General features: G+C 35.3%; 1 protein-coding gene across 1 annotated transcript; it reads right to left on the reverse strand.

Moving 5' to 3' along the window:
- Positions 1-406: 406 nt before the first annotated feature.
- Positions 407-27,071, reverse strand: CEBPZ (CCAAT enhancer binding protein zeta). The gene is made up of 16 exons (XM_074203906.1): positions 26,884-27,071; positions 23,641-25,148; positions 21,627-21,858; positions 20,786-20,975; positions 19,114-19,202; positions 18,052-18,105; positions 16,736-16,838; positions 16,569-16,637; positions 15,244-15,310; positions 13,725-13,825; positions 11,047-11,107; positions 10,731-10,936; positions 10,091-10,180; positions 8,366-8,427; positions 8,190-8,271; positions 407-7,394 (listed from the first exon to the last, which is right to left on the reverse strand). Exons 1-16 carry the CDS (start codon positions 27,040-27,042, stop codon positions 7,255-7,257), a joined length of 3,213 nt encoding a protein of 1,070 aa, XP_074060007.1. The 5' UTR covers positions 27,043-27,071; the 3' UTR covers positions 407-7,254.
- Positions 27,072-27,081: the final 10 nt, after the last annotated feature.

Here is a 27,081-nt window from a genome sequence, read left to right on the forward strand (position 1 = left end):
CAAATGGGGAACTTAGAAGGTTTGGAGTAAAAGATGTCATCAGTCATATAAAAGTAAGATGGGTGGGCCATGTATTGAGGACAAAGTATAAGAGATAGTAAGATTTTATAATCCTCTGCTAGTAGTTAGATAGCAAGTTTATTCAACAAAATAGTGTCCATGTCTCTGTAGGCACAGGCATGGAAATATGTCTATACATATTTATCTTTGGAAATGAATATTATTTGCAATGGAAAAAACTGAAATATTACCCAGGAAGTTCAGAGGTGCTGCAAACATTCCTTCAGGTTTGATTATTTGGCACAGTCCTAGAAAAGCCAGCTAAAGCAATGGGATAAATTTTAAAAAATTAAAGGAATAAAAACAGGGAAAGAGGAGACAAAATTATCTTTATTTGTAAACAATATGATTTACTTAGAACACTCCAAAAAATTTGTGGTGAAACTAATCAAGGTTATCAGAGGCAGCAAAGTAGCAGAGTGGATAAAGTGCTAGAAATGGAGTCAAATCTGAGTTCAAATCTTGACTCAGACTTACTAGCTCTATGATTCTGGGCAATGTGACTTAACTTCTCTCTCCACAACCTTTTTTTTAAATTGCAATGATAATAGTATTTATCTCCTAGGATGTTTGCAAAGATCAAGTGAGATAAAATTTTTAAATGCTCAACATACTGCAGGTATTATAGAAATGCCAGCTTTTGCTATTAACATAAAAAAGATCAATACTTTTGGTAAAGAAATGAGATTAAAAAATGAATCCATAACAGTCATGAAGATCTCTGTACAATACTTTAAAAAATCTAGGAGGGTATGATAGAAAAATCTATTCAAAATAATTGCAGAAAATATAAACTAAGTTAACTTACCAAAATATACTAAAGATTTATATAAATAAAACTCCAAGGCACAATATAGAAATAAAAGATCATCATTAGAAATTGGTCATAGCCCATGACTATACATTATCAATATAATACAACCTATATAATTCTACCTAAATTAATCTACAGATTAAGTGTGACATTCATCCAAATCCAATGTGGCTAATTTATAGGAAAAAGGTAAAATAAGTTCTATTTTAAGGATGCATGGGAAGTAATGGGGAAAAGAGAAGGAATAAAGGCATATGCGAATTTCAAAGTATATGAAGTAGGGGCAGCTAGGTGGCATAGTGGATAAAGCACCAGCCCTGAAGTCAGGAGTACCTGGGTTCAAATCCGGTCTCAGACACTTAATAATTACCTAGCTGTATGGCCTTGGGCAAGCCACTTAACCCTGTTTGCCTTGCAAAAAACAAAGTACATGAAGTAATAATCAGAAATATCATTTAGCACTGATCAAAAAAAATAAAGTAGATCAGTGGAAGAAATTAGATGAACGAAAAAACAATGGAACAGTAGTCCAGTGATCAATAATATTTAAAATAGGTTAATTTGTGAGAACTCCCTATGAGAAAAAAACATGTTGGAAAAATTGGAAAACATTTTAAGGGAAAACAATTTTAGATTAGCACCTCACATAGTGTACTATAATAAGCGTCAAATAAATAAATGTGATCTAATCATGAAAGATCATTTCACTAAAAAAAAAAGGTTGAGGTTAAATTTTCACCACTAGGGTTAGGAGAGAAGACTTAATGAAAGGAGTGATTAAAATTACAAAAGACAAAACAATTTTTAAGGATAACTGATTCAACGAGCATTTTATTAATGCTAATATTAGTTCTTAAAGACTTCAGGACAAAATAAAAAAAGGAATTTTTGCATGAACAAAATCATTGCAGCTAGGCTAAAAAGAAAAGCTTCCTCATTTTGGGAAGCAAGAAATCTTTGCATCAAGTTCTTAAAATATGAATATATTAAAATACATAAGAACTTGATGCAAATTCACAAGACCAAGAGTTATTTTCCAATATAAAAGTAGCCAAAGAATAAGAAATTTTCAGAGAAAAACAACTGAAAACATAGGGGGGAAATGCTCTAAATTATTAATAACAGATAAATATAATTAGCAAGTATAAAGTCTCACCTAATACCCATTAATTCTGAAAAAATGACAAAAGGTAAAAATAGTCAATGTGGAGAGCTTTTCAGAAGACAGGAAGACAGGAAGTATTTATATATAGTAAATTCTTTGCAAATATTATCTCATTGGATCTGATCCTTACAACCCTGAAAGGTAGGTAGTTATTATCTTCATTTTACAGTTGATAAAATTGAAGCAAAGAGATTAAGTGACTTGGCCAGGGTCACACCGTTTTTAAGTTTCTGAGGCTGTTTTTGAACACAAGGCTTCCTGACTCTGGGTCTCCCCTATATAACATCTTCATGCATACTAACCTACTACTGGAAGGAGTTATGAACTGTTTAATATGTTGGTTTACTCTCAGAAAACAATTTGAAATAGGGTCAAATTCTAATAATATAGAATTCATTAGGAAGAGATGTAAAAATCCTACAATTGGTTACAAAAAGTCAACTTGATGAGCACAATAAGGAGGAGCATCTAGATAACTATCCACAAGAAAAAATTTGAGATTTTTAATAATTCCAAGCTTAATATGAACCAAGAGTCATATATAATAAACAGAAATTAGGACCTTCTAGCCTACACTGAGAGTACAATGGGGTTGTTATAGTAAAGTGGCATTATGGATTAGGGGGAGATATCCTTTAATACTCAATACTGACTTTCCTACTTACGTGCCAGGAGGTAAAGGCTAAAATGCATCCTGCGATTTTTAAAGAAATTCTTTTTCAGCCTTTCCACAACTACAATGGTCCTCATTTCCACCTCCTGCCTTCAACTGTCTCAGCTAAAATCCCACCTTCCACAAGAAGACGTTTCCAACTCTTAATTCTATTTAGTTCCTTTATTGTTGATTATTTCTGATTTATCCTGGAAATATCTTGTTTGACTTTTCATCTCCTAAGACTTAAAATTCCTAGAAAACTTTCATATTAAGTTTTTAAACTGAAGGGTAAGAGGTGAACATGAGAAGACTGTCTCTATAATAGGATTCAAATACCTAATGATTAGGAAATAATGCTATTTCTTAACTACACGCAACTGTACAAAGAATGAAATGGGGTCAGGATAAACCTGAAATTCAGGTGCAGCCTCAGACATTTACTGGCTGTGTGACTGATCTAGACACTTGTTTACCTCAGTTTCTCAGATGTAAAATGAGTTTCATGGTAGCATCTGCCTCTCAAAATTGCCGCAAAGATAAAATGTTTTAAGAACACTGTGGTGGAAAAATGCTTATGTAAAATTACACATTATGATATATATCATATTACATATTACATATTGATACATCATACAATTTATGAATTGAAAAAAATTTTTGATAACTATTTCCAACTAATTGGCTTCCTTTGTACTTTGGTACATTTTAAACAAATACATTCTGAAAGGGGGGTTCATAAGCTTCACCATATTGCCATATTCAGGGTCAAAAAAGAAAGGTTAAGGACCTCCTTATAGTTAGGCAATAAGAGACCACTGAATGGTTTTTAGCAGAGATGGGATGTACATGTACTATGTTAGGCTCAGATCACATCTAGATGACAGTATTCAGGTCTAAGCATTCATTATATTTTAGAAAGGACACTGACAAGATGAAATTTAGAGAAGACTACAGATGCAAGGGTGAAGGAACTGTCATTCTTCATAATTGGGGTGCATTGAGTATAAACTCTATCAAATTGCTTGCCTTCTCAAGGGGGGAGGGAAGGGTGGGAGAGAATTTGGAATTCAAAATTTTAAAAAGTGAATACTAAAAATTGTTTTTACATACTAATTTAGAAAAAAATAAGAAAATATTTGAAATACACCATTAGATTAAAAATAAGTATTTCTGGGTATGGAGGAGACATCAGATGAATCTCAGTTGTTTGAAACAACAATGGATGAAATACCCACTATTGTAGCATTAATACATCACTCAAGAGTGAGATAAGTGAGGACTGGGGGTGGGGGGTGGGTAGGCAATTAAGAGGGAGATAAATACTAGGGAAAGACTGGAGCTTGTAAGCAAAGCAAACTTTCCAAACCTGAAAAGGGAATTAAAATGAAGGAGCAGGGGAATTAAAAACCTATATTCTATGGGGGTTACCCATCAAATAGAAAATGGCTAGGTAGATTGTGATTTATTAATGTACTGAAATGCTATTTAAAATGAGATGATTTCAATCACCAAACATTAATATTTCAATTACCAAACATTAATTTACTGAATTAAAAAATAACAAAATTCATTTGGAAGATGAAAAATTCTAGACTATCAAAGTAATTAATATAAAACATATAGAGTAAGGAGGTTTAACAGTATCAGATCTGGGGCAGCTAGGTGGTATAGTAGATAGAGCACTAGCCCTGGAGTCAAGAGGACTTGAGTTCAAATGTGACCTCAGACACTTAATAATTGCCTAGTTGTGTGACCTTGAGAAGTCACTCAATGCTACTGTCTTAAATAGGAAAAAATAAAAAACCAGTATTAGATCTTAAATTATATTATAAAGTAGTAATTATCAGAACTATCTGATATTGGGTTAAGAAATAGAAAGGTAGAGAAGTGGAACAGAGTAGATATAGAATTTACAAAAGCAATTATATTAACCTTGTATTTGACAAGTCTTCATTATTTGGCAAAAATTGTTGGGAAAGCTGGAATGTAGTCTGGAGGAAATAGGGTACAGACCACCATTTACCAAGATAAGGCCAAAATGGATATATGACCTAGAAATAAAGGGAGTTCTCATAAATAAATTAGAAGAACTTGGAACATATTACCTATCAAACTTATGGATAAGTTAACAATTTATGAATAAACAACAGAAATACAAATTAAAACTATATATCTAACACATTGACTAAAATGATTTAAGGGTAAAGAAGCAAATGTTGGAAGGGGATATAGGAAAATTGGGGGTACCAATTGACTGTTGGTGGAAATGTGAACTGATCCATTTTGGAGAACAATCTAGAATTATGCTAATAGTTTTCAAACTGTCTATAACCTCTACAATTGCAATACCACTAACTAGTTCTTATTTCCAGAAGGAACAAAGGAAAAATATTTATAACAGCTGTCTTTGTAGCAACAAAGAAACGGAAATTGCAGGAATGCCTATCAATTTAGGAATGGCTTAACAAATTGTGATATATAATAGTGATGGCATATTACTGTGCTGTAAGAAATGAATTCACTGGTTTTGGTAAAACATGGACTTGCACAAAATAATGGAGAGCAAAATTACAGAACCAAGAGAATGGTATATGCAGTAACAGCAATGTTGTTTCAAGAACAATTTTGAGTAAGTCATTTTGACTATTATACCCAAATTAGCAAAGATTCTATGAAGACATCTGTATCCAGAGCGGAACTGAAAATAAGATGTATAGAATGACTATACATACACATACATATACATACCCACAGACCCATTTATATCTAATGGCAGCCATCTCTAGGGTGGGGGGGATAAGCAAAAAAAGGTAAAATGTTATATAATAACTTTATTATATATTTTTTAAAATAACAAGTTATACACAATAGATTTGGAGTTTCATATGCAATCATCCTTTTAAAAATTCTATTATGGTTTGCAAATGTTTGTTTTACTTCATTAAGTTAAAAACTCTTTTTTTTAGAAAAATGATTTCAGAGAATTGTGAGTAGGATGAACAGAGCAGAATCAAGGAATTTATGCAGTTAACTCGATAAAAAAATACAAACAAAAAATCCAACTGTGAATGGCTTCAGAACTCTGATCAAGACAATGATTAACCCCAATCTCCAAAGTTCTATAATGAAGCATGTTACCCATCTCCTCACAGAGGTGACATACTCAAGGTGCAAAAAACAAGGTATTTTGGATTTGGTCACAATGGAGATTTGTATTGCTTGACTCTACTTGTTAAAAAGTATGCCATGAAGGCATGGGGAAGTGCAGAGTAATTTTCATGATATCCAAGAAGGGGGTTGCTGAAATATCTTTTAAAATATACATTAGAATAAAAATAAATTTTGTTCTTTAAAAGGAGGAAGTAAAGGGCAATTTTGAATTTATATGTTTGTTAAAGCAAAGAGTATGAAATAAGGATTTAGTTTCATATACAATCTTTGATTTTGTTATAAACAGAAAAGCTCATGGTGAGAGATGTTCAGAATTGTAAAACTTACTTTAAAAATGTATCCTGTCTTCAAAACAGGTGCATGTTAACTAGTTTATAAAAGTTTTGTGGCACCCCTCAATCAAAAATGACCTTTCCTATCTCAGACCTGGTATTTTTAATAGTATTATAAATTGTAATATAGACTTATTTTGCTTGATGGATCATCAGAACTCCCTGAACAGATTGGCTGAATTAGAACTGACTTGTTCCGAGACTTAGGTTAAAGATAAAAGCCTTTTTCCTAGAAGGAAATAAAAATATAAATTGTTCAAGAAATTTTTCTCTGTGCCTTAGCAAAAAAGGCAAGTGCCTTTAAGTGCTCCATAACTATCCATTATTGAAGTACTCTAATTTCCTTAGCTTAAAGGTGTTTTTCAGTAAATGAATTTAAAATATATTTCAGTCAAAGAGAAGCTTTGGAATTTAGAGCATTTTTTTCAATAATATTTCAAAATATTATATGAGAAGAAAGATCATCCTCTGGTAAACATATACTGGCTAATACTCAATACCATTACTTCACAACTTATTATGCATCTTGCCATGTGTAACTTCACAAAAACCTGTTCCCTTCCCAAATTCCTTTTGGACCTCCCTTCACATACCAGTTTCAAAAACATTTCTCTGAGATATCCAAAAATATTACCCCCTTATTTTCAAGGGTTCAGGTTTTGCCACATTAGAATAGGACTCCAAAAGGTTTTCTGCAACTGAGGATTTCTTGAACTCAAAACCCTACCTGAATTACTCTAATTAAGTCATTTTATCTCTCCCAAAATCTGTATCCTCACCTATAAAAGGAAGATCTGTTAATCTCCCAGTGCTATCAGATCTTTCTGTACAAATGGGACCTATCACCACCATCTTTACAATGTACCATTCCACATGGCATGGCCTCCCTGAATAGTCAAAACCTTTAATTAAAATCTTACTTTTACGTGAATTTACAAATGATACAGATGATCTTATGTATAGTTTATTACAAATTCAATTAATAGCCAAAAAGCTACAGAATAAGAATGAACAATTGAATTTCTAAGTTATAAATAATTGGTTCTTCTAAAAAAAATCATTTCCTTGGTCTTTTCTTTTTATGTATGTTTTTTGGACCTCTATATTTGAAATTTTTCTTCTTCCTGATAAGACTCTTCACATCTCTGTCATGAAGCCAGTCATCTCGTTCAGCCTCCCATTGAAGTTGCTTGATACCTTTGAAGAAAAAAGTCAGCTTGGTGGAGCAATTACATTAAATAAAATATTTTACTACAAAAAGGATTTTCAATCACATTAGGCCAAACTTTAGTAGGGTGAAAGGTCCCTCTCATCCCATTATTCTGAAGATAGCTAGATAGGAAAACATTTCATTAAGGGTTATCTTTCCAAAAAAGTACTTCATAAAAGTATTTTAAGGCATTGAAAAAATTTTAAATGCCAGAAATTATGACATTCAGTTCATTATAATGAGGTTTATAATAAGTATCATGATTAATAAATTAGAATCAATTCTAGGAGACCCACTTCAGAAAAACACAGATAATTAAACATCATACAGAAGATCAAGGACACTGATGGAACAATCTTGATATCCTACTAAGACTCAAGGGAAGCATAATAATGATTTTAAGTATTTGAAGAATTATTACAAAAGGTGGAAAAATTGGTTGTCTGTCCTCTTGGGGCAGAAAATCAAAACAATGGGTGGAAGTTACTCCCCAGAAAGACTTCCTGAGAACTGGACCTGTAATGGGATAGAGGTCTGTTCCTCTCTCTAGGGTATTGAAGCAAAAACTGGATGAATTTTTTTAAGCAGGCAGCAGAAAAGTCTGTGAAGCATGAGTTGGATCAAATGGTCTCTACAGTCCCTTTTGCTGTGATGAAGATACAGTTCATGTTCTGCTCTTCTAGGACACATCTGTGATGAGGTTTCCCAGTTTTATTAAATCAGGGATATCTATTCCTCAAATAACATTTCAGGTCCCAATCTTAAATTTACAAACTACTTACTTGCATTATCTCTGTTGGCCATGGCATTCATACCAATGTTATCAAACTTGGAGCCAACATTTTCATCCAGCAACTGGCCAAACTTAAAACAAAAAAAAAAGAGAGAGAGGAGTTTATGAAAATTTTATCTTAAAATAATGGTGATTAATTTGTTTCTATCTATGACTTAGACTTACCTCTTCAGCAGATACAAATAAACTGGAATCATTAAAGGATCGCTTCTTTTTCTGCTTTGGGCCTATAAAAAATGTTAATATTAAATCCTAGATTATGTGCAGAAAATGGAAAACATCTTGAGATAAGCTATAGCTGTAATTCCTACAGGTAAAAAGAGAATGTACATCAGTCTGGATCAACCTGGCCCCTCCATCTCTGAGGGGCCTCTGCCTCACACTCTATGTACCTTTCTTACTTGCCCTCTGAAGGTACAACCAGTGGTTTGGGCTAAGGAATTTTCTATTTCCCCTACTAGACAGGTAAAGACAGATGTGCACATAGGGAGAGGGAGGTGGAGGAAAACGGGGGCAAGTTGGTGAATGAAAGAAACAAAAAAAAATTTTTTTGCATATGTATCAATATAAGATATTGTGACTATCTTAATTATTCAAGAAGAAAAGAGGAGTGGTGCTGTGGATAGAGTACTGGCCCTAGAGTCAGGAGTACCTGAGTTCAAATCTAGCTTCAGACACTTAATAATTACCTAGCTGTGTGGCCTTCAGCAAGCCACTTAACCCCATTTGCCTTGAAAAATCCTTAGAAAAAAAAAAGAAAAGAAATCAAGTATTCAAGTGTCTACTATGTAGCAGACACTCTATTAAGCATTTTATAAATACAATCACATCTGATCGTCACAAGATAAGTGCTATTATTATTCCCACTTTACATTGAGACACTGAGGCAGCCAGAATCTTGCTGAGTTGCCCAGGGCTACACAGCTATTAAAAGTGTTTGAAGACAGATCTGAAGAAAGGTGAACTTGAATCAAGAACTTCCTTATTAGCTGTGAGGTCAACTATTCTTCCACTAAGCTAACAAAATTAGGAGAATCAAAACTGTGATTTGACACAACCATGCGAAGCAGGGTCTAAAGTTTCATTAAAAATGAGGGGCAGCTAGGTGGCACAGTGGATAGCGCACTGGCCCTGGAGTCAGGTGTACCTGAGTTCAAATCTGGCCTCAGACACTTAATAATTACCTTTCTGTGTGACCTTGGGCAAGTCACTTAACCCCACTGCCTAAAAACAAAAACCAAAAAAACCCCCAAACCTACAGAAATGCTATACTAATTAAGACAGATGAGGATGCCCTTGAGATACATCATTATTAAATATAAAAAAGCTGACAGATTATTAAGATTATTTGTAATGGAGTTCCAAATTATTACAAATGTATAAGCTGTTATTTATTAGGAATAGCAATACAGAAAATTTCTTAAATGCTCAAGGATAAGCAAGAAGAGAATAGAAAAGTTATAAACCTCAATCAAAATAAAGAACAGGTCTTTGGCTTTGGTTAAAAAGGAATGAATGCACTTTCAGTGCTATAAAATCAAGTAATATTCGAAGAGAAAAGATCCTATAGAAGATGAACTTAGATATCAAGTAATGCAGTAGTCTCACAATGAATGAGAATGAGAGATCTGGAGGATTTTTAAATATGAAGTAGGAAAAAATGGGAAAGCAAATGGGTTTGCATATTACAAGAGGCTTTAATTAGAAAGAATGAGGGCGAGCTACCTAGCTGTGTGGCCTTGGGCAACTTAACCCCATTGCCTTGCAAAAAAACCCTAAAACTAAAAAAAAAAAAAAAAAATGGTTACAGGGTGGGGAAAAATTTATTTGTTCTTTTTACAGTTTTAAGTCAAAAGAACAAAGGTATGAAAGAAATTAATCTCTTCTTACCTTGAAGTGATGCAGCAAAGTCAACATCATCTGCTTTTTTCCGTTTGCCTTTTTTTTTGCTGACTTTGGTGCCGACTTCATCTTCTAGTTCTGTTATTTAAAAAAGACAATAAAAATGTATAGTCATTAAAAGTCAGTCAGCCTAGCAGCATTCATTAAGCACCCCTATGTGACCAGCACTGGTTGAAGTACGGTGTCACAAAGAAAGGTGCTTTCCCTCCAGGAGCTCAGTCACACAAGCAAGCACATATTGAGAAGATCTCTGCATGCCCCGGGAGGCGATGTCAGTGTGTGAGACCAGGAAAGACCCCCAGGGCTGGGTGGTACAGGGTCATAAAATGAAGTTCCCTGGTCCTGTCATCTATGCTTCTATATTCACAAAAGGGTTATTATCATTATTGTAAAATGTCTATTAGCATCAACTCCACATGGTGACATGTGAAAAAAAAATCCAGCAAAAAAAAAAAAAACTGATTTGGGGTTGAAAGAAACTTAAGTGATCAATATTTATAAAATGCTAAGAAAAAAGTAAACAGGGAATACCTGGGCAAAAGACCTATAAATTTCAGGGAAAATAAAGCTGATAGATTTCCCAAAGATCACAAATCAAAGTTCTCATTATCCAAAGATGCCTACTAACCTGCAATGCTTTCACTTTCTTCATCCAGCACATCCATGAATGTACCTCCATCTTCATCAAGCTCTTCAAATTCTTCATCCATACTGCCCAAGGAGATCTCTTCATCATCCAAATCATTGAAGTCATCATCATCATCACTACCTTCCAAGTCTGATTCCTCATCTCCTTGGGTATTTTTTTTCCCTTTTGTTTTCTTTTGTACATTACTAAAAGCAAAACAAAAGTACCCTAAACTTTTTGTTAAATGTAGCAATGGAGGCCTATTAAAAAAGAACAATAAAATAAGCAACTAATTAGAGGAAAAAGAGTATGTTACCCAGCAAAATTAAGGTCATCCTTTCCAACAGCACTAAAGTAATTATCATCTTCAACTGTGTCTGCAAGAAAAAAAGATCAAACACAAGATAAAGCAAAGAATAAAAAAATAAAGATCAACACATTTCAGAACCTTTTCACTTACATGTAAATGTGAACACATCCTATGATTTAGTTACTTTCATAAGACTCAATAAATATTTGTTGAAGTTGACAGTGATATTCTATTCTACAGAATCCTGAACTTATGGCAATGAAAGAAAAGTAATGATTTGTTGCACAACTCATAATTATATTCATAAATCACTTAGTTTCTCTGTTATCTAATAACAATGATACTAATGCAAACATTATTAGGGGAGGCCAAAAATTCAAAGTCTTTTGTGATATTGTGTTATGACAGACTTTTAATATGATAAAAATATAAACTAGTACAAAATAATCTAATATCTAATATAATAAATAAACCTAATTAGCTAATCTATTATCTAATAAAAATCTAAGAATAAAATGAACTTAAATCAAATATCCTAAATATCCTGAAGTGTCACTTTTTTCTTATTTTCTATAAATATCTTTTGTATAGCAAGGATTAAGAATAAAAAGTTCCTTTACTTTAATAGACTAAAATGGATCTAATTTTACACATGGTTTTAATCAAGAACTGGAATTTTTTCCTAAGATCACTCATCTAGTTGGGTAACATTAATTTAAGACTATGGCAAGCATTAAACTTGTTTTTCCCACCAACTTTTTATCTTTCCCATGACACAAAGATAAATGAAAAATCTTACATATGGCAAATACACTGGATATTTTTTCCTAGAACACATATGGTTTGACTGCTATTGATATTTCCCAAAGTACTAATTCCAATACCAGGTGAGTCAGGATTTAATGTCATTCAAGCATTACATTAATTTATATAATTTTATGATTTTTTCTAAAATTAAAACTAACAATTTTTTTAGCTAACAAAATTTAAATCAATAGACACTTCTTTAGTGTCTGCTAGGTATAGGAGTTTTACATTCTTATTTGGTAGGCAATGGAGAAGCATCAATGAATTAAGAAGATGGAATTGGAGGAATACCCTAAAGAAGCAAAAGTCAGTTTACAATATTGTCTAGACAAGGATGGGCAAGAGTATAAACCAAGAACAGTTTGGGGAGGGATTGGAAAGTTAGGGTCAATCGTGGAGACAGAGCTGATTATGACGGCAATGTGATTAGCTACAGAGGCTGGGGTGAGCAGCCAAAGAGGAAGAAAAGTCAGAAATGACTCGGGGAGAAATATGTTATCAAGAGAGAACATAGGGATAAAGGAAAAAAAAATGGGGGGCGGCTAGGTGGCGTAGTGGATAAAGCACCAGCCCTGGAGTCAGGAGTACCTGGGTTTAAATCCAGTCTCAGACACTTAATAATTACCTAGCTGTGTGGCCTTGGGCAAGCCACTTAACCCTGTTTGCCTTGCAAAAACCTAAAAAAAAGGGGGGGTTGGGGGGGGAAACTGATGAATCCAGTTTTAAATATACATTGAAGATGAGACACTGGTGGAGAACCAGGTAGAGAAATTTAAATAAAACCTGTTGGAAATAGAAGGGTTAAGGATAAAACACAAAATTGCAGGTAACTTGAAGAGAGGCAATCATTTCATCTATGGGAGTAGGAAATGCTGAGAAAGAGAGAAAAGATATAGAGAAGAATGTCAAGAACAGAATCTTCTAGCGGTCCCTAGCACAGTCTTTGAACTATCCTTTGGAATGTTACTAGGCTCTTAAGAGGTTAAGGCAAAGGAAGACAATGTGAATGACTGTTCACGGGGGTGGAACTTGGAGGACAAAAGAACTCTAAGCATAAAAACAGCCAGAGAAAGATCACAAGACAAATGATAGGTTGCACATAAGAAGGATTATACTGAAAAATCCTGATGGTTGCCTAACTGCATCTATATTTCTCTTAAATCTCTCCAGGAAATGTACCCCATGAATTTATGAAATATCTTGTAGGTTCAGATGGGAACAACAATTATGGGATGTAGAGAGTACAAAGCCAGGGAAGAGATGAGAAAAAGATTAAGGACTAGTGGTGTAAAATAAACAAGCACAAAACCCAGGAGACTTTTCTCAAGTTCTCTTCAATCTTTGATGGATGAGAAGGGGAGAGCCAGCTAGCCATCAGATGTCCCTCATGCCTATCATGTGACTAGCCTACCTTGCAGAGTGACATACTTCTCTGATGAGGTATCCTACCCCACTTCTAATCCCCCTGCAATGTGCTACATGAAGCTCACTCATGTCAACATATGTTTCTTGCTTCCCTTCTGCAGGATTCTCAAACCTGATTCCATGCTTGGTAGTCACTAAGCATCACTGGAAGAATATTGGTATGAAAAAGACAAGTCTTTGTCCTAGGATAAGGGTGGTGATGGTGATGGGGTGTCATTAAAAAAAAAACCCAACAACCTATAGCCCAGTCCACTCTCTTCCTGTTTCATTTTGCTCCTAGAAATACGAACTAATGAACAAGCTCTAGAGGTTGTCCATTCACCAACATAATAGGCAATGTGAAGAGCTTCTCCATCTACTTCATCCTGGACCATGATAGGAGGGGGGGAAGGTAAAATAAGATTAAATTTATAAAACAATAATACTTTCTCACAAAAATAAATACTACAAACCAAGTATCTTCTCAAATTCTTCATCATCTACATCTTCTACACTTTCATCATCTGAAGATATCTGACGTTTACGTTTTTCTTTGTCAACTTTCTTGTAGTACCTGAAATAAGATATACCAGTTACTTATGTTCTTTTTTTTTTTTTTTTGGGAAGGCAAAGGGGGTTAAGTGGCTTGCCCAAGGCCACACAGCCAGGTAATTATTAAGTGTCCGAGACCGGATTTGAACCCAGGTACTCCTGACTCCAAGGCCGGTGCTTTATCCACTACGCCACCTAGCTGCCCCAGTTACTTATGTTCTATATGACTCACAGTAGCTACTTCATACTTTTCTGATCAACCTGTGATCTTAATGATGTGATCCTCATTGCATACTCTCAATCTTACAAATCAAATTAAGCAATTTGAATTCTTTATCTATTTACTTTCTCCTGGGTAGCTTACCAGGTCAGTTACTTCTGAGGATCCGATTGAGCTGTTGTTCATTTTAACTGCTGATATGATTTTTGATTTTCAGGATTAAAAAATCTGCCTCCATTAAGACTACCCTGAAATATTAAAACTAGTATTATAACTAAAAGGTTTTGGTTTAAGGAGAAAATTTCAAAAAGCCTCTTTATTCACTATAATATTAGTTTATCTCCCAGGCAGAACAAAAGATTTTGCTTCATTTCCAGCCTAAAACCAAGTCAAACATTAGGAATCAATATGGCCATAACAACTCACTTATATATCACATTAAAGTACATAAATGGTTACCCTGAATCGAGAAGTATCAAGTTATCATTATCCTCATTTTACAGATGAGAAAACTGAGGTTCAAGAGTTTGAGCTGCCCAGAAAGTATGTATCAGAATTCATATTCAAACTAAAGTCTTTGGAGTCCAGAATTGCTGCTTTTCTCACTAGTGTCACTGATAAACTATTATGAGACGTTGAATACAGGTGGCCCTGATGTATATGGAAGCCAAGAAGGGTTCTAGCAGACTTGGCCTCTATGCAATATGTGAAGATAAATATGAACACTCAGTATAATTACTAAGCCACCATAAACCAAACACTACTAGCATCACCATAAAAGCAGATGAAACTTAGAGGATTAAAGCTGTAATTTAACTCTGCTTTCTATGAACCCCTCTCCAAGGTTCAAATTTCCAGTAACAAAGACTACTTCCAATTATTTAAATCATTTAAATTTGGAGTCTTCAAACTGAAGCTTTTAAATTATTTGAAAGACTCTCAAATTCCAGGAATTAACCACATAAGCTACAACTTTTCAAAATGTTCTTTATTGGAAATAACCCTTAAGGGTTTACTGAATTTTCTTCTCTTCATCTTAACATTTTGTTAATTTACTTCTCATGTCTTATGCCCGGATGCCTCATAACTGATTCAACACAACTTGCAATCCAAGCTAAAATTAGAAAGATAATTTAATCTGATAAACATTATGCATTAAGTCATTCAAATTTCTAAACCATCACAAATAAAAAAAAAAATAACAAAGAAAAATACATTACCTATAGAAAAAAAGTTCATCCACTGGTATTTGACTTTCTTCTTTTGCAAGGAATTCTTTACTATTCACTATAAAATAAAAAAGCCTTATATTATATTTCATTAAAGGAGAAATGTCTTATTTCAACAAAAACACTTTTAAAAAGCATATTATCATTAAAACTTCACAGAATAAACAGTAAACATTTAGTAGGTACAATATTTCACAGGTCTCAAAAAGTGATGATAAATGAAAATCCAGATAAGTTAGAGGTAAGTGATTATGGATAAAGACAGGATCAAGCCTAAACTACTGTCCAACTCCATAAAGAGAAAAGTAAAGCTCCAAAAAGAATCTTGACTCTTGAAACATTTTTTTTTTTTGGTCTTAAAGTTATGTTGGATGGCAAGTAACAAAACAGTGGTTCTGGCACCAATAGGCATAATCACTTTATTTTCAAAAGAAAAACTAAAACACAAAGGCAGTTTTGAGATTCTGTCAAAAACAATCAATATTGGGGGTGGCTAGGTGGCACAGTGGATAGAGCACCAGCCCTGGAGTCAGGAGTACCTGAGTTCAAATCCGGCCTCAGACACTTAATAATTACCTAGCTGTGTGGCCTTGGACAAGCCACTTAACCCCATTGCCTCACAAAAAACTAAAAAGCAAAGAAAACCAAAAAACCCCAAAAAATCCCAGTCAACATGTTATCTTAATGTATAGGACAAGCAGGGACAACTTGTACCAGTGTTATGAATCACAATTCTAATCTCAACTAAGAATTCAAGAACTAGTTGTTATTATCTTAAAAATGGAACAATGAAGTCTCCTTTTCATAGATAATCCCCAAACAAAAACATTATCAAAACTAAGAATTAGTTTAGATTTTCCCTTCTCTCAAGTTCTAGCAAAAGAAAATTAATGTAAAGAATGGGAACAATTTTTAAAATGCCATTCTGAAATAAAAATCACAACTATGAGCTAACTAGCCAAATACTAATTAGGGAATTAAATCTGATAAATTATCAAACTCTGAAAATTACCCAAGAATTGATTAAAATAAAAAATGCTTAATTTATATTCATATAAAAATGTCAAATGTCTTTCTTTATAGTAGGCCTATTTATGTAGGACAGGAATACAAAATTATAAGGTTTTAAGAACTTGTCTAGGGAGAAACAAAAAATAGATGAGACACTTTTTTCCTAGGAAAAAAAAAGTGGGGTTCAGCTGCCTTTTTCCAATTATGAAGATAACATTCACTTTACAATAAAAAAACACTAACAAAAGCCTATATAATTTTTTTGTAACTCTCTATAGCTTCAAATGTTCACATTTCATAATTACCGGCAAGATTCCTCAAATCATTCATGAAATGCTTCCTCTTTGGCTGCATTACAACACTGCCTGTGTTCTCTAAAAAGGAAAGTATAAATTAGTAAAACCTAAGAATTGTTTGCCCTTAGCTTCAAAGTTTGATAACTGAATCCATGGCCACATAAGGAAGTACTCACCTTTCCCCTTATGTTGCTTTGGATTCCTATATACAAATCGATCCAAAAATCTCATTAGTGTAAAATCCTGTAATGGATCTCCTGAATATTGAATATAATCCCCCTACAACCGGGAAACAAGAAAAAAGTTTAAAACCATTTAAGAAATGAATTCAAATTGTGACCCCACAAAATGGTAAGAAAGAAAGAGACACTGGGTAGAATTAAAGATAGGTGTTTCTCTAACTACAAGATAATAAACTACTAACCCCATTCTTCTCCCTCCTCACTTTATTTCTGATTGAGTAGAAATGATTTAAATAAAATAATATGCCACTCAGAAAAGAGGATGAGTCTGAGTCCCTACTCTACCAGTTATGTGGTACGTGACCCTGGGCATGTCATTGACCCTCCATGAGCTTCAGTTTCTTTACAAGGAAAATGATAATCGCTCCAGTTACTTTTCACCTTCCATCACTATATGGAACAAATGATATGATGCACGTATGTGGACTCTATGGCAAATGACAAGTAATCTACTACAACTTATTTTCTCTGAATGGATCATAGGACTTTAAGAACCTAAGGACAATGGAGACATCCCAAGATGAGGGACCTGAGCAACAGAGAGATGAAATGACTTCATCAAATAAAGCATCATAAAAGTGAAAAGTAAAAGACAATGTGGGTGGCCTCCAAACTGACTGAGTATCCCTCCATCCCTCTTTTAATAGTTTCTATTTGGAATCCTCCAGGGAATAAGAACTCAACTTGCTCCATTGATATGCATCCCACTGCTGAAGATGGGATAAGGTGTGGTCTGTGTTGTGCTAAGAGCATGGATTCACTCAAGTACAAGGGAGGATGGCAGGAATTCAGAACTTGGGACTCTGGCTCTAGATAAAGGGCTCTTTAAAATGTTCTATAAACATATGCTGTTCTCAGGTTCATAGTACCTACAGAGGATAGATGAATAGATACATAAAGAGCTGATAGTTCCTAAGAACAAATACAAGTGACAGTTCCCTCAAGGAGCTTAGGTTCTATTGAAGGAAGCTGAAAACGGAGGGAAGAGAGAAGGTGCTTACTCAGGGGATCTAGAGCCCTCCCCCTTATGTCACTAAGAAGAAACAACTGTCCCCTTAGGGTTAGTAAGCAGCACAGTCAGTATTCAAGAGTGGCTGGAACACGGAATTAATTGTTCTTTTGGATTTAGCAGGGACTATGCTCACATCAACCAGTAAAGACTTTCTATGGGTCTAGCTGTGATTACCTCATAGAAAGTTAAGATATACATCTCTTATAAATCTTTTTCCTTCCTTTTGTTTCAGACTTACCTGCAAAATAGTTTTTGCAAAAAGGGCCACAGATGGATGAAAATGTTCAGAAAGCTAAAAAAAAAAGTTTTGTAAACTTCAAATTTCTAATATTAAGATTATCAAGCAAAAGACAACCTGCACTTGAAAAACATAAAACAAAGGATGATTATTTGATAAAAATTTTATTCTAACAAGAAACTTAACTAAATTCATGATTTAATCTAAACAAAAAAAATAAAATAGCACTGTGTGTTCTTTTCTGTAAAGTTCTTGCCTGTCTTCTAGTTCCCATGGGCAGTGAGAGGGAAGTAGAAAGACCTTCCCCCTTGACAGCATGATGGCACTGGAGCAGCACACAGACCATGAGCCAATCATCCTTTGCCCTCACTGTAGAACAAACCCATCTTTTACTCTAGCTCTTCCAAGTTCTTCCTTGCTAAGTGTCATAGCCACTTAATATTTCACATGCCTCTCTGCATGATATTCTACTTTAAATTTCTTGGAGATTAACCTGTTTCATGACTTTCAGTCAAACAACATCCATAAAATATAGGTAACTAAGAAATGAACCTTGTGACAATTCAGACCCATACTGGAACATAAACCAACCATGAAAGAGCATTGAGAGATCAAGTAGTAACTGAACTGAAGGGTGGGGAAATAGCAGAGGTGTGGGGGGGAATACTGAACTTTACCAATATAAAGAAAATGAGACCAAGAAACCTCAGAAACTAGTGAAATACCCTCCTCCTCCTTCCCAACTACATGAAATTTAAGAATAATTTCCCCACACTGAGCACAACTTTGATGAGAACATATTTTTATCTATTAGAATCAAATATTCAATAGTCACATCATCTTATTCAGAATTTAAAAAACTAAATGTTGTACTGTGAATAGGCTATAACAGAAACGACCAAAAAAAGAAATCCTTTGTACTTACACAGAATTTTTCAGTTTCTAAAATCAACGAATAAAAATTGTAGCATTCTTCTTAGGTTAATATTTTAGAGTTCTCCTTTTTTCCCAAATTTCAATTAAAGCACAATGGTATTAAATGAAAAATTTAAAAATACTTACCTTTCTGAGTTCCCAAAGACTTGTATTATCTGCTCCACAGAACAAAGGGTTTCGATTCAATGGATCATAAGTATTTAAGTTTTTTCCACCTAAAAGAATACAAAGTAATGATTTCCAAATCAAACTTCCCAGATCCATCAGGTCAGACCATTAACCACTATACCACTAGGCCTGTGACATATAACAATGGGATGATCTTGAGCTTAGTCTTTCAGAACCCTCAAACAATTCTCAAATACTCTAAATTATAGATGAATTGGTGATTTGAAAAGATAGTTTTCAAACATCAATGAAATTATCAGGTCTGGAAAGAAAAGAAAAAAAACCATCATCACATTGAGAGAACCCAATCTACCACATAAAATTCACTAATTCCAGGAAATTTGCTGTCCAACAATGCCAGAACTGTCTCTCCTACACCCATCCACATACTTTAAAGCCTAACTTTAGATCAGACTGGCACCTTCTCCTTGAGTTCTTTATTTCCAGCCAGTCTGTGCAGGATTCAGTACTCAAAGTTTCAGTGAAGTTACACCTTTAATGATAAATGACAGAACTTGAATCCCAGGTGTTCTGACTCTTATTCAGTAATCAATGCACTGAATCATGCTGACTCTCAACACTCCAAAGGTCCAGAGCAGTCTGAGCTCAGGTCTGGCCCTGACATCAAAGAGCATAACCAAAGAACATCTTTAATTTCTTCATCTGTAAAAACAGGAACAATAGGTATCTAACTGGATTATTTGTGAGAATCAAATGTGATGAAAAATCAAAGCACTCTATGACCACAAAGTGCTAGACAAGTATGAGGTTATAGGTCAGAATGCCTAAGAGAAGCATCTGTAACACCACAAAATGACCCGCACACAAAATATTTATAGCAGCACTATTTGAAGTATCAAAGGAACAGTAATTAAGTAGAAGTTCATTGATTAAAGGAAGGTTAAACAAAAAATAATACATGACTGTAATGGAATATAGCTACAACTTAAGAAACGATGAACAGAGATAGGAACGGATATAAAATGGAGTAAGCAGATCCAGAGAAATGATGCACAATGACAATGACATAAATTTAAAAAATTGTAACTTAATGCTATGAAATTATAAGGACCAAGACTGGTCCCTGATTTCAGTTCTACAATACCTCTAACCATGTCTCCTTCTGTCTGGTGCTATGGCCATCACCAAAGATAATCCCTCTTATCCAGTCTCCCTTTTCTAATACATCATCCACTGCTGCCAAACTGAATTCTCAAAGCACATATTTTGTCTGTGTCCACTCCCCCATTCAAGGACCATGAGTGGTTTATTTAAAACCCTTCACAATTTGGTTCCAAAAATTTACAAAACGACTTTGTCCATGATTGCAGTTTGTATACTCTACGTAAACATTCCTGAAGATTGCTCCCAAGACCTGAAATACTCTCTCCCCTTGATGTTTTGCCTTTTGGAACTACTAGTCTCCTTCAAAACTGAGCTCCCACGTCATTCCTCTTCCCCACTCTGTATTTCACTGCCCCTCCCTCAGAAATTACACTGTACATTTGTATTCAGTACTGTCTCCACCAAGTAGAACAAATTTTCTTTGTTTCTCAAACTCTAATATAGAGCAGTTACAGTTAATAAATGTTTGTTACATTTAATTCAATACTTCATTATAAAAACTTACCCTCCAAATTCTTAAGATGAACCCATGAGGCAGAACCCGACTTTTCTTCCTCTGCAAGACTTTTAGTTGTGTTCTCATCCTTGTCTATTTCTTCATCTGCATTTGTTTCCATTTCTTTATCAGCATCTATAAATTTTTCAGTACCATCATCTTCATCTAAGTCCATAAAATTTTCTTCTTCATCAGATTCCTGTTAAAATTGTTTTTAAAATAATTTCTAATTTAAAGTTTAGAACTCTGTAGGTATTTAATTTTTAAAAACAATTTTATAGTGGCCATAAGGTCTAAAATCTTTAAAACAATGGAAAATTCTGAAGAAAATTTCTTATCATTGTTAATTAGTAAATAAGATGAAGCATAAAAAAGTAATCTCACAGGCAGAAAAACCTGGATTCAAGTCTCACTTATGATATATATGTACTAAGCAACAAACTGTATTAACTTTTAAAACCCTAGGCAATTCTCTAGGACTGTTCTGTTGCAAAGTAGGGAATATTCTGAATTGGTGGAAGAAGTTTCTTATACTACTAAAATCAGAGATTGAAGCTAAAAAAGCCAAACTTATCAGCTGCCACTATCTTGCAAAAGGGCAAAATAGGTTCGGTGTGAACAAATAAAACTAAAATCTTACTCAAGATTTTGAATCTGGAATCCAAAAGACTCCCGAACTCTTGAAAAACATAATCCTTTTACTAGACCAAAAAGTCATTTATATTGAACAAATTACCAAAAAAACAGACGAAAGACATCAAAAACAACCATCATCAACCCCCCCATACTCAAAAAGGCAAACCTAAATCTATTTAAGGCATTAATTTTTTTTTAAAGTTTTTAAACATACCAAATGCTCATGCAGTTGAGTTCGCAATGCTGGTTTTGCTTTAAGGATCTCAGACACAAGATACAAGGCTCCACATATAAAAGGTGGCATCTGTCCACAGGTGACTTGGAGCAACCTCTTCACAAACGCCTTCACCCGTCGTAAAACTATATCACTTTTCAGAGACTTGTAGATAAGATTAAGAAACATTGATTGCTTGGAACATGATAGTAAACCTGGGTCTAACAGCTTCCTGTAGGATAAAATATCAATTATGCTTATTCATAATATATTTATGTTAAAAAAATTATTCTACATACTACCTAACCCCCATGTGGTTAAAGAATTATTAGTTCATGGCTAAAAGAACTGATTCCTTGTTACAGTTGGCCCAGACTAAGAGATCTTGACTTTTATAACTAATATGGAAGAGAATCAATGACAGGAATACCAAGTTGAAGGAAGGTATTAGAAAACCACAAGAGCTTGAAATGGTTATCAGGTCTCCAGAGAAATACTGAACATTAGTACAATAGTGCCAAAACCAGCTGCAAAAATTTACCCTGAAACCCATAAACCATTTTGAATCTTGAAACTTTTTTTCCCTATCATCTCATTTGTTCCCAAGTCTATTACTCATTCAGGGTTCTTCAGTCAAAAGTCACTCTTCTGAAATCCTCCATAGCTTTATAGTCCCCACTTCATTATGGAAGGTCAACTATTTCATTTTGCAATTCACTGTTCCTTTTTCATGGTCAGAGGAAAAAAATCTGACAAAATGTCATTTTTCTTGTGTCAATGTGCCTTATTTCAAATGAGAAATATTCCTGAAAGGTCCTCAATAATCACATTTTAATACACTGAAATACTCTGCTTACTAAGTCACCTTCTTATTTCACTTATACTTGATCTTTATAATGCATATGAAAATGGATTACAGATCATTACGCTTCAAGTTCTTGGATCTCACCATGCCATAGTTAGCAGTGACACAACTAGAAGATTGGGGATAACTCCTATCTTAAGGACCTTTTCTAAAAGATTTTATACTGCAAATAAAGACAATGACAGGGCACAATGGAAAGATTTAGCTGTCGATATTAAAGATAGGTTGGTCATTCACATTCCACAAATTAATCTGTCAAGGTAAAATTACCTCATCCTTTGACATAGTTAGGGAGATAGCTGGCAGTGAATAGAGCACAGGGTTTGGAACCAGAAGGACTCAAATCTGGCCTCAAACGCTTATTAGCTATGTGATCCCTGGCAATTCACTTAACCCTGTCTGCTTCAGTTTGGTCATCTGTCAAATGAGATGGAGAAGGAAACAGTAAAGTACTCTAGTATCTCACCCAAGAAATCTCCAAAAGGGTATATGAAAAGTTGGACATGACTGAAACCAGTCAACAAAAAAATGAGTCACTCTATCTATAAAATAAAATCAGAAGCTATAGACAGTCATAAAATCTTTTGAGCACTCTATTTGGAGATGCAAGGGCCCACAGAGTTCCTTCAGCTTAGTACTATCCAAACCTCTTACTTTATAGATGAAGAGACTAAGGGCAAAAGAGGTTAAATGTCTTGCCTAATGTAACATGTGGAAGCAGCAAGATCAAAAAGCTCAGGCTCTCTGATTCCAAATCTGGTATATACCACTTATCTTATTCATCTGTAAAATGAAGGTGTTGGATTATTATCTCAAAGCTGCATTCTAGCTTTAAATCCTATGACATCTTGGCAAACTGCAATGTGAGGAACTTAAGAAAAGCAGGATACTAACTTTGCATTTTATAGACAACAGATTGTGTCAAGCACTGGATCATAAAAATAAAAAAAATTAACCTATTAGATATTAAAGTATAAATACAAAATTCTGAAGACACTAGAAGGCAAAAATTCATGAAATCCACGAGTCCCATTCTTTCCAAGGCAAATACTTAGAATTATAAAGCCTTTTGCTTATGAACCAGAGACTTTAAAAAAGTTTGTGAAGCACTGCACTGTGTTTACAATTAGTCAATTGAAGGTCACTTACTTGTATAAGGCTGCATAATACCGGTTTGATATGGTCTGATGAGAATCCATTACTTGGAAAAGCAACATCAGGGCCTGAATACTGGTATTAAAATTTACAAGATGTAACACTCTGAATAGAGTATCTAGCTGTTCTTTCACTTTTTCATCACTGATTTCAGCATATGGGTAAGCTCTATTTACTCCAGTTAAAAGGGCACTAAGCATTTTAGATTCAATATCATTTTTCTTGATACAAGTCCGAAAAAAGCAAAAGTAAAGAGTTATTAGTTTGTTAGCCAATACACTTTCATCATGTGAAAGTACTATTTGATTTAAGAAACAAATGGCATAGTACTGGGCTTTGGAGCTAATATTTGATCGATAGATTAGTCTCTCGATTTCACTACACACAACTCCTTTCATGTTAGGATGTTTATGAAGTAAAGTCTCAAGCAAATGGGAGGCTTTGCTGGCTATTCTGTTCTGAGGATCTCCAAGTTTATTTACGAGCTGTATAAGAAAGGCTTTTTCTTCCTCGGGTTTATTAGAGAGAATCTCATGAGCCACTCTAAGTGCTTGAGTTTTAGTTGCAACTAGTGAGTCATGACCTAGAGCTTCTAAAACTTGGACAAATTCAGCCACTAAGTGTTTGAGCTGATGTTCAAAATACCACAAAATCAATCGCCTATCCCTTGTGTCCTTATTGCCACTTGATAATTTTTCTAGTTTGTGGAAAGGATGCTGGTTAAAGTTTCGTAGTTTACGATCATCTGGCAAAAGGTCTGTAATGAGCAGTTCTTTAAAAGTATCTAAAGCCATCAGACTTTGTCCTTTGCTACCCTTCTTTTGGATAAGGTTCACCAGGGTCTCCACAAACTGGAGTGTGTGGATGGCATCATCTTGGATCAGGAGGATCATGGCAGCCAGTCTGTCTCCCAGGGTCCCAGATGACACGATAGCTTTCATCCATGTAGCAGAGGAACCCCCTTTCTGATTACTTGTCTTACTCTTGAATAAGTCAATTTCATGTTGATACAGTTTCTGAGCCAATGCTCTGTACTGAGACACAACAACCTGGGACTGAGGTTCTGAAGAATATTCATTTGTATATTCCAGATTATACCACTTCCCCCCAGGTTTGATCAGCAATGTTGGTCTAGCATAAAATTCAAAGATTTCTTGTTGTTTATCTTTCTTTACAGCTGGCTTAGTATTGTTATCTTCATCAATGACTTGTTTTTGCTTCTTCAAACTCTTTTTGTCCTTATTAGTTAGTGCCTTTTTATTTTCTGCTGGAGTCTCTTTTTTCTTTTCTATTTTGGATATTTTAGTTTCTTTATCATTGGCTGTGTTTCCTGCTGGTTCCTTATCTTCTTCCAATAGGAAATTCTTTGAATAGTTGGATACACCTAGATTTTTGATAAATGCTTCAAGTTCACCTTGCTGAAGGTCATCAATTACTTCTTTTTTGCCTCCATCCACAAGTTCCTCATTTTCATCCAAAGTTGCCAGCATAAGATAATCTTGCTGCATAAAAATAATAAAACATCAAACATATCAAATATTGAAAAGAATTCAAACACTTGATATTTGTCTTTAGTTAATTATTAAGCATATCAAGGTAAATTTTAAAAGGATTGGACATGGGGCAGTTATGTGGCACAGTGGATGGAGCACTGGCCCTGGAGTCAGGAGTACCTGAGTTCAAATCCGGTCTCAGACACTTCATAATGACCTAGCTGTGTGGCCTTGGGCAAACCACTTAACCCCATTGCCTTGCAAAAAAAAAAGACTCAAAAAAGGATTGGACATAACCACCTAATCTAAGTTTTTTCTGGAGTTGAAAGTATCTGACATAATTAGTCAATCACATCAGATGATTCTTATCGATGTGTTTAACAGTATGGTCTATTGTAACTGAATCTGTCAAACCAATTTACCTCATCCTCTCATAATCAAATGATTGAATACTTGTCTGAATTTCCCCAGTGAGGCTTTAGAACACTTACCTTGTCAAAGGACCTGGGATCTGTATCTTAGTTCTAATGTTAAAAACAATGACTGAGGAAGGGGGCCTATGGGAGAGCAGGAAGAGTGAAAAGGAATGCCGACACTGTACCTGGGAAGCAGGTGTGATAATTATTCCTATTTTGCAGTTGAAGAAACTGAAGCAAGGAGAGATTAAGTAGCCTGCCCAGAGTTACAGTTAGTGTCTGAGGTGGAGTTGAGCTCAGGTCTTCTTGACTCCAAGCACAGAGATCTATCTATCCAACCTAGCAGTTTTTAAAAAAGCAAAGCACAATAAAAATGTCAATTATTAGCATCATCTACTATTTTAACTTGGGTAGCTACTTTAGACTAAATTTCTTTTTCTTTAAGTTTTTGTAAGGCAATGGGGTTAAGTGACTTGCCCAAGGCCACACAGCTAGGTCATTATGAAGTGTCTGAGGCCCAATTTGAACTCAGGTCGTCCTCCTGGCTCCACTGCGCCACCTAGCCGCTCCTAAATTTCTTTAAGTGCAAAAATGGGGCTAGAATAGATGTTTTTAGGTAATTATACATAATACATTATACATAATACAATAAAAATACAATAAATACAATAAAATACAATAAATACGATACAATAAAAATCTAAAAATGAGATGACATTTATACAGCACTTTACACATAAGATTCTATTACCGCCCCCACTTTACATAGGTAGAAACTAAATCTGGGCACAGATAGTTACTAAGTGTCTGCGGGTCTGTCCACCGGAAGTCTCTCCTCACTCCCATCTATCCTTCACTTAGTTGTCAAATTGGTTTCCCTTCAGAGTAAGTCTGACCATGTTGCCTCCCAATTCAATAAACTCAATGTGACCTCAATACAAATAAAATAGATTTTATAAATAGAATAATGCAAACATGAAATAAATGCAAATAAAATAAGATATCTACTCCAGAAGTCTGCTCGATGCCCCCGTGCCCTCATCGCCCCCCCGGCAGCCTGGCTCGTCACCTTTGGGTCCCGCGCTGGCGCGCCCTGCTCTGCCCCCGGCTCCCTCTTTTTCCCGACCCCCTCCCCACTGCACCCCCGGCCCCTCGGGACCCCGAGACGCCCGCTCTGCCCCCCCCCGCCGAGCGGCGCCTGCAGCGACCCCGGGCTCCCGGAGCGGGCAGCAGACCCTCCGCCCGAATCCCACACGCTTCTCGGCGGTGCCAGGGGCGGCAGCCGCCTCCCGCGCCCTCCGCGCCCCGCGTGGGGCTGCCCTTCCCACCTTGGTGCCTCCGAGCCGCAGCACCTCCTCCAGCGTGAAGCCGTCCGCCTCTCCGTCTCCCCCGTCATCTTCCTCGTCGTCCTCGACCGCCGCCTCCGCCTTGCCGGGGCCCCAGGGCCGCTCGGGGTGAAACTCCACGCGGGGCTTCTGCGGAGCCATCACCCTCCTCCGGCCGGGCGCGCTCCTGTCGCGTCACTT

This window comes from Macrotis lagotis, chromosome 1 (assembly GCF_037893015.1).
Source record: "Macrotis lagotis isolate mMagLag1 chromosome 1, bilby.v1.9.chrom.fasta, whole genome shotgun sequence".
Classification (NCBI taxonomy): Eukaryota; Metazoa; Chordata; class Mammalia; order Peramelemorphia; family Peramelidae; genus Macrotis; species Macrotis lagotis.